We start from the raw sequence: 7,790 nt of genomic DNA, 5'->3' as shown, positions 1-7,790 counted from the left end.
TGGATCCGAGTTGAAATGTATCACATGTCACATGGCATATATGATACATGTACAAATGAACTCTTTTTTCCATTTTAGAATTTATTTCTTGGTGTCAAAATAAGTATTCAAGAATCGAAGTTTATTTCCTTTATAAAAAGATTTCAGTGAACTTCTGTGAAATGATTTCACTGGATTCTGCCAATTGTATTGATCGTGGAATATTATTGACAAGAAATTATCTACATAATAAAATATGTATTACAAGCACTAATGGTTGTAGCTTAGTTGGTAGAGCACCTCGTTTACATGCGCGCCGATGGTGAATTTTGATAGAAAAATTCTATACCATGGTGAATTTTGATAGAAAAAAGCTCTGGATGAAGGCTTGAACCAAAAAAAAAATACATATGATTTTCAATTTCTTCTCATTATCAAGAACAAAGGGTCTAAATATCATATCATTACCAAGATTACGTACCGTAAGCCATGTCGAATTCAAAGTTTTGAACCTCTGTCCTGATTACCCACACGCTCATTGTTCTCCGTTTCCCTAATTGTGACTTTGTTTCTTCTCTGTATTACAAACATAGAATGAAGAAGAAACAATTGATACATTAGTATTGGTTAAATATGTAATGGCAAGATTTCCCTTAATTTTTTTATCACATGACTCCCGTTCTGTTAAGTTTTTAACTGATGTCAAACTTAGTATCCAACTTTATTACAAAATTGAAAGTTGAATACCTAAATAAATGACTTTTAAATGTTAATATTCAATTTTGTTCCTCTCATAAAATATTAGACACCAATTATTTAGTTAAGTCATTCAATAATCATTTCCATCTTTTACATACTAGCTATATCTTTCATCCTTCTCCCTCCAAAGGTACCTTTCGTACAAGGGATGTGCATGGTTGGTTTTGCATTTCAAAACCCAATCAAAACTGAAGTTTTGGCTTTTGTTTTATAGTTTGATTTTGGTTTAGTTATGGGTCGGTCTTGGTTTTACATATGGGCTTCAGGTTATAAAAAAATGCAAAAATAATGAGTTTATAAATCTAGTAAAATACGTTATAAAAGGTTTGGTGTGGTTTGGTTGTTTTGCAACCAGGCATAAACAAAGTCGAACCTTTCATTATTGATTTTGGTTGGTTATTTCCCTTTAATTTTGTTGGTTATTTACCTCAGTTTTTAATTAAGTCCAGTTATAGTCTTACAGAAAACTGGCCAAATTTCTTCCTCGTAATTTAATATCCAAATGTCCAAGAATATTATATTTGTAAACTCCATGCTCATCCTGCTTGTCAGGAAATGAGTAACTGATGCAAGGTTTGACTTTTCCTATTTAGTCAACACCACAAATTTGACATCATGACATGTGCAGCTGGTTGAAAATTTACTTAACTCACCTAAGATTCGTAAACTAAGTACAGTACACTAAGGACAACTACATTGACTAGTATATAATATTAAATATTGTATTGATCCTGTAGGCAAGTCAGAATACACATAATCAGAACAAGATAAACATGTTCATGTTTATGATTGCATTACACCTAATATTTGTGGGCATTATCTGGTTCTCCATGTTATTTACAGCTCTTCTGGTTCCTTGAATCTGTTAATCCATAAACAAACATACTAAATAATAAAACTAAGCCTTCTCAAAACCCATAGTCACACAGGTGTACTTAGTAACAACTTTTAAGTAGATTTAAATCTTGAATGACAAAATTACAAACAGAAAGTAATCAGAAGACCATAACAATACATTGAATAACACATTCCGACTTCCGGTTATGTGTTCGTTAAACCGCTCTCACAGCTTCAAATCGCGGTTCTTTGGGGAGAAACTTTTGTTCAGTGTATATGGACATATAGTCACTAAACACAAACTTTGGGTAGCCAAGCTGGGTAGCCTTTTCGTCCTCTTTATCCATGAGTTCGGCTGCAGGTGCAATAGTTGCATTATAGGATGGATTATAGAATGATGCTATTGATCTCCTAGTTCCATTGGACTTAGCTTTAACCCTATGCCAGACACTCTTGTATCTTCCATTGCTCAAAACTTCTATCTGATCACCTGTATTGATCACAATGGAATTCCGGACGGGTTGAACATTGATCCACTTCCCATCTTTAAGAATCTCAAGGCCATCAACCTCATCATCCTGGAAAAGAAGGATGATCCCTCCAGCATCAGTGTGAGCCCGCAAACCGTTCACCATTTCCGGATGAGGACATGCTGGATAATGGCTAACTTTCGTCCCGAAAAACGCCTTTTCACCATCTCCGCCATTTAAAACCTTCTTGATGTACCCCTTTGGTATCCCCAAATTTTCATCCATCACTTCCATCACCTTCTCCGCCAGTTTCCTCAATTCGGTTCGGTATTCCATCATGGTTTCCCTATTCATTCATTAATTCATTTACGAGTTAGATTTGAATTGCAAAACATTAATCAGCTAATTTAACATGATTAGTGATATATAGAATGTAGTATCAATCAGTGTTTACTTGATTCCCGTTGTTGCCAGTCATAATCATCTGAAAGAAGAAAGACATCTTCCCAATCGATGTTTTCGAGTTTGTCTCCGCTTTTCTCGTTAATTAACACGTTCAACTGTTTAATGGGTGTCGAGTTCTTGTAAAAGTCTTCTTCTCTCTCCATCTTATAGCACTCTGAGCTTACCTTTTTCACCCTCTCAAGAAGATCTACTGGAATTCCATGATTCACCAACTATGTTCAAAAAAGCAATATGCAATGTTTAAGAGAATATATATATACAAGTGGTTTTTAGATATTGTCTATAAATACATAAATACATGTTAATGTGGGCTTATAAAAGGTTATGCTAGATTGGTACCTGAAAGAATCCCCACTCTTCACATCCATTAGCTATTTGCGCCATTGTAGTGGTTCGCTCTTCACCATTGAGTTTCGAGAAATCAATAACCGGGATCGGCATTATTCTGATGAGAACTAAAGGTTGATATGTGTTGTATTTTGAGTATGATGTGGTACGGAAAGTCTGATATGTTATGAAGGTATTTATAGCCTTTGTTTGTCTCATCATATATGAATAATGTCAACTCTGTGATATATTATAATACCTGGTTAGCAAAAGGTATCTGATTGAGCTGGTACCAAGGGAAGGCTGTTAATTGAGTGTAAATGATGTTCAATACTTTATGGAGGTGGAGGTTGATGATAACTTAAAAAAATGCTGAAATTATTTTTCTACCCTAAACCAACACTTAAATGGGACCCTTTAAGAAGATCAAGATTTGGTTGACCTAATACGAATGAGATGTAAACAAAGGACTTTTCATACGTTAACCTAACAATTGCTAGGCCATTCAGTATGATGAGGAAAAGAAAAAAAAATCTTGCCATTTTAATAAAATAAAATGAGTTAAGTATCATTTTAATATACGTGGTTTGTTTAATTACGCAACTTTAGTACCGGATTTGAATTTATTGCAAATGGCTACCTCATTTTTCTAAAACTTGCAATTTTAGTACTTTTTTTAACCCTGTCTATTTTGTCCGTTAAGTCAGGGGCAAATTAGTAATTTCGATTATTTTATTTATTTTCTCTTTTAGCTAAGCGCTATTTTCATACATGTGGTTTGTTTAATTACGCAACTTTAGTACATTTTTTTGAATTTATTGCAACTGAATACTTTGATTAGTTTTGGATAGACTAGCAAACCAAAAGAGGCATTACATATTACAATTAAAAGATCATCTCTAACCCTAAATGAACAGATCAACCCCTTTTCCCACGTTCATTGATCTTTCAAACCCTAACCACTGTTCATCTTCAAGTTCAATGAATTATGATATATTGTTTTGTCCATGTGATTCGTCAACCGTCATTCATCTACAAGTTCAATTGATGTTATACTAAGAGGTGCGAAGTTGTGTGATTGTTATTTGGCTTGATCCTCCGATGTGTTAAAGAGCTACTGTTATCATACTCGAACTTTTGAAAAAAAAAATCAATGCATATAAAGAAAATGCAAGAAAAATGGCTACGATGAACTCAGATCTTGAGCTACTAGAAGTAAATTGACCAATCAAGAACAAAAGGCTAAAAAATATGTTACATTTCATGGTTGTTTTTCATCTTCTATCATATATTTAGTTACCTTTTAGTTGTAATATGTAATGTCTCTTTTGGTTTGTCTATCAATCCAAAACTAATCTAAGTATACAGTTGCAATAAATTCAAAAAAAATGTACTAAAGTTGCATAATTGAACAAACCACATGTTTGAAAATGAAACTTAGCTCAAAAAAGAAAATAAATAAAATAATCGAAATTACTAATTTACCTCTGTCTTAACGGAAAAAATAGACTGGGTTAGAAAAAAGTACTAAAATTTCAAGTTTTAGAAAAGTGAGATAGTCATTTGCAATAAATTCAAAAACGGTACTAAAGTTGCGTAATTGGACAAAACACATATACTAAAATGACACTTAACTCAAAATAAAATAATTATGTACGCTTGGCTTGCTATGGTTAATTCTTAGCTTTAAAATCCCGCCTATTTTTTTTTCTCTATTATGATGCCCTGAAAGCTAGCGATGCAAAAACCAGATTTGGATCCAAACCCACTATTTTTTCGGGTCATATTTAAAGTTGGAAATAACCTATTTTCTTCAGCTAGGGTTTTTTTATCACCGTCTCATGCATCCTTCTCTGTAACAAATCGCTCTGCTTTGTTCATGTAAGGAATCAGTAGGTAATTAATTGATATGTTACATATGTTGATTGTTTCTTACAATCATCATCATATATTACAATTTCTAATCCTAGTGAGTTACTACTGATATTAGTTTCGTTCTTCTAGGGTTTCATGAGTCATCTTCCTCTGCCACAATTCTAGGGTTTGTTCAGGTAATGTAAATGCGATCCAGTAATTGATCGACGTGTTATAACTTTTAACTATCTTTGATGTTAGGTTTTCTATTGATTGATTCTTATAATCATTATTTTATATTCAAATTTCTTATCCTAGAGTTTTGAAAATTCATGTTTGGGACGACTCAAGTGTTTGTTAAAAACAAAATGAAAAACCATATATGTGATTCAACTGAAATTAACTTATCTTTATCGGTCTATAATTGCTTTAATTATTTCAACAAGACACAATTTTTTTATTTATTTAACATAAAAGAAGTGATATTTTTTTTATTACGATATTAATTATTTGAAAAAAAAGTTACAGAGTTTCGTGGGATGGGGTTAATGCAGGCCGTCTCTAGGTCCTGAATCTGGATTACTACAATGTAATATCAATTAAACACGTGATTGTGCGGAATCCAAACAGGTAATGAATCAAGAAAAAGATGAAAAGAATACAAACACGAGATTCAAAGCACACATTTATTATAAACGTCGGGCACTTAATCCCGCAATACCAAAACCGGTTACACCTTTAGAGAGAATAATATTATATGCCACCCTTAACAAATTATAAAACATAAGCTTATATACGTTAGTACAACCACACAGGCCAAGCCCAATTTAAACCCAAACCCGTCAAGCCCACCGAAATCTCTCATTGGATTTTTGGTTTATACTAAATAAAACCAAAAACATTATACATAGCATAAACCATAAAATATATCCTAACAATCTCCCCCTTGGTTTATTGCTTTTCTTAGTAAAGTCTTGCCAACAAATATGCAACAGTTTCTCTTAAAACTTCTAAAGATTGAATGAATCAATATGTTGTCTTGTCGCGGTTACTAGTACGTTTAGTCTTGGAGCATTATTTGGTTCGCCAACTGATCGAACCCGCTTTTTCCTTCTTTTTCCAACTGCCACCCTGGTTCGGTTTTTGCTTAGCCTTACGGTTCCGGCCCCATGAACCCGGTTTCTGTTCACCCTTTTCTTGAACCTTTTCAATTGATCCTATTCCATCTGGCACAGAAACTGGGTCCTTTTTCTTACCCAACCTAATCCTGACGTGGATTCGTTTTGACTTTTCTTTTCACCCAATGCGGGTCCATCACTGCCCGTTACCACCTTTTGAACCCAAGCACTTGATCCTATTTCAGGTTCCTTTCCACTCTTTGCACCATATCCATATGTTGAACTTGTTGTCTTCTTGGAGTCACACTTCTTTTTGCTCGTCTTTTCATTGCACTTTTGGAAATCCCACAAAATGATAACTTCTGTTCCTCTTGACGCCACGTTATCTTCACTTTGTTCCTGAAAAGAATCATCCACAACCCTATCTGATTAACCCTCATCTGCAACAAACAAACAATAACACACAAACTAGATTACAATCATCAGATAAGTTTTTCTTTCGGTCAACCACATACATTTTCGGTCAACCAAAAACCAAGAGTCATCAGCATCCACGAGTCCTTGTTTCTGAGTCAGTTTCTCCAACATAATGATATTGTCATCAATATATCAAAAAAATTTCAGAAAATTAAACCGAAATCACTTGTAAATATAAGAACCTTATGCAATTAGAAAACACGACACTAATCTTCAAAACAAACTATAACAAGAGTGTCAATACTACAATGACTCGAGCTTTCTTACCTAGATGAAGAACCGATAACCTTTAACGAAGCATAAAGAATATGAAGATGATGATGAAGAACCGAGAACTTATATAAAGAATATGAAGATGATGATGGAAGCTCTAGAGTCTTTGGTTTGGAGAGAGAGAGAGAGAGAGAGAGAGAGAGAGAGAATGGTTTTAATTTTGAAAGATTGATTAGACAATAACACTCCCCTAAAATCTTTAAATCATGAGTATTTGATACTCATGGGCCGAATTTAGGCTTCTAGAGATTTCAGTCAACTGGGCCAATAATGGTAAACAACCATAAACACGATTCAACAGTTTAAACACTCTAACGAAAACAATTCCCATAGCGCGCTTGTTTCGATGATAAAATATATTTACAGAGAATAATATAAATAAAATAAACTCAAAAATAAAAAAATTAAAAATATCCTTTTTACAACTTTTATTGACTTTTTGGGATCAAACGTTCTAGGTTCAATTAAGGAACGCTTTACAGCACTCACATACTTTGGTAAGATCTGGTCTATTGTCAGTATTGTTGTCCACTTAAACCCATGCCCTTAATGCTTAGTTAGTAAATAAGACTGGACACAATTTAGGTTTGCATGATCTAATGGGACCCACACTTGAAAGCCTAGAAACCACTTTGCCAAGTTTCATTATTGGGTTTACCAAACCCAGTTACCCCAACTTCATTTCAACCCCCTGATGTTGGCAAAAATTTTTAATGACAGAACAATTTTTTTAACAAACTTGGAATATTTTGCAAAATCAAACATTAAGGTTGAACGCTGGACTTATATGCCACGCAATGCAGAATTACATGTCTTACATTCAAGGTGTTTAGGAATTATAATGATGACCCACCTCTATAGTTCTAACTTTAACCCATTAAGTTTGTATATTTTTCATCAACATTTTGTTGATTTATTAACACTTTTTGAACCTTTTATGAACTGTCATAATTAAAATATTGCATTTATTTGGTTGACCAAACACCAATGAGCTTGTGTATGAACCGACCTTTCATGCCTTTCCTTACACAAGACTTAGTTAAATTTACAAGACCCCAAGATGTGTCCCACATAGAACAAGTTCAATTAGGTTCCAGCAAGTCAACGGTCAGACCGATTTTTCATTATCTTGGGCTGAGTCTACCAACACATAGATTACAGAGTCTATCTGTTTCTGCTTCAGTACCTTACGTGTGTTGCTCTTACTATTCACATGAAGATTCATATCATT

The 7,790-nt window shown here is 33.8% G+C and overlaps 1 protein-coding gene across 1 annotated transcript; it reads right to left on the bottom strand.

Moving 5' to 3' along the window:
* Nucleotides 1–1,560: 1,560 nt before the first annotated feature.
* Nucleotides 1,561–3,254, bottom strand: LOC143542050 (1-aminocyclopropane-1-carboxylate oxidase 5-like). Its single transcript, XM_077034722.1, has 3 exons — nt 2,850–3,254; nt 2,498–2,722; nt 1,561–2,396 (listed from the first exon to the last, which is right to left on the bottom strand). Exons 1-3 carry the CDS (start codon nt 3,057–3,059, stop codon nt 1,791–1,793), a joined length of 1,041 nt encoding a protein of 346 aa, XP_076890837.1. The 5' UTR covers nt 3,060–3,254; the 3' UTR covers nt 1,561–1,790.
* Between the last annotated feature and the right edge of the window lie 4,536 nt (nt 3,255–7,790).

This window comes from Bidens hawaiensis, unplaced genomic scaffold (genome assembly GCF_021521415.1).
Source record: "Bidens hawaiensis isolate Kalapana, Puna unplaced genomic scaffold, B.hawaiensis_p1.1 tig00012744_1, whole genome shotgun sequence".
NCBI lineage: Eukaryota > Viridiplantae > Streptophyta > Magnoliopsida > Asterales > Asteraceae > Bidens > Bidens hawaiensis.
Note: the sequence above shows the minus strand (reverse complement) of the source record. Positions and strands in the feature narration are given on the sequence as shown.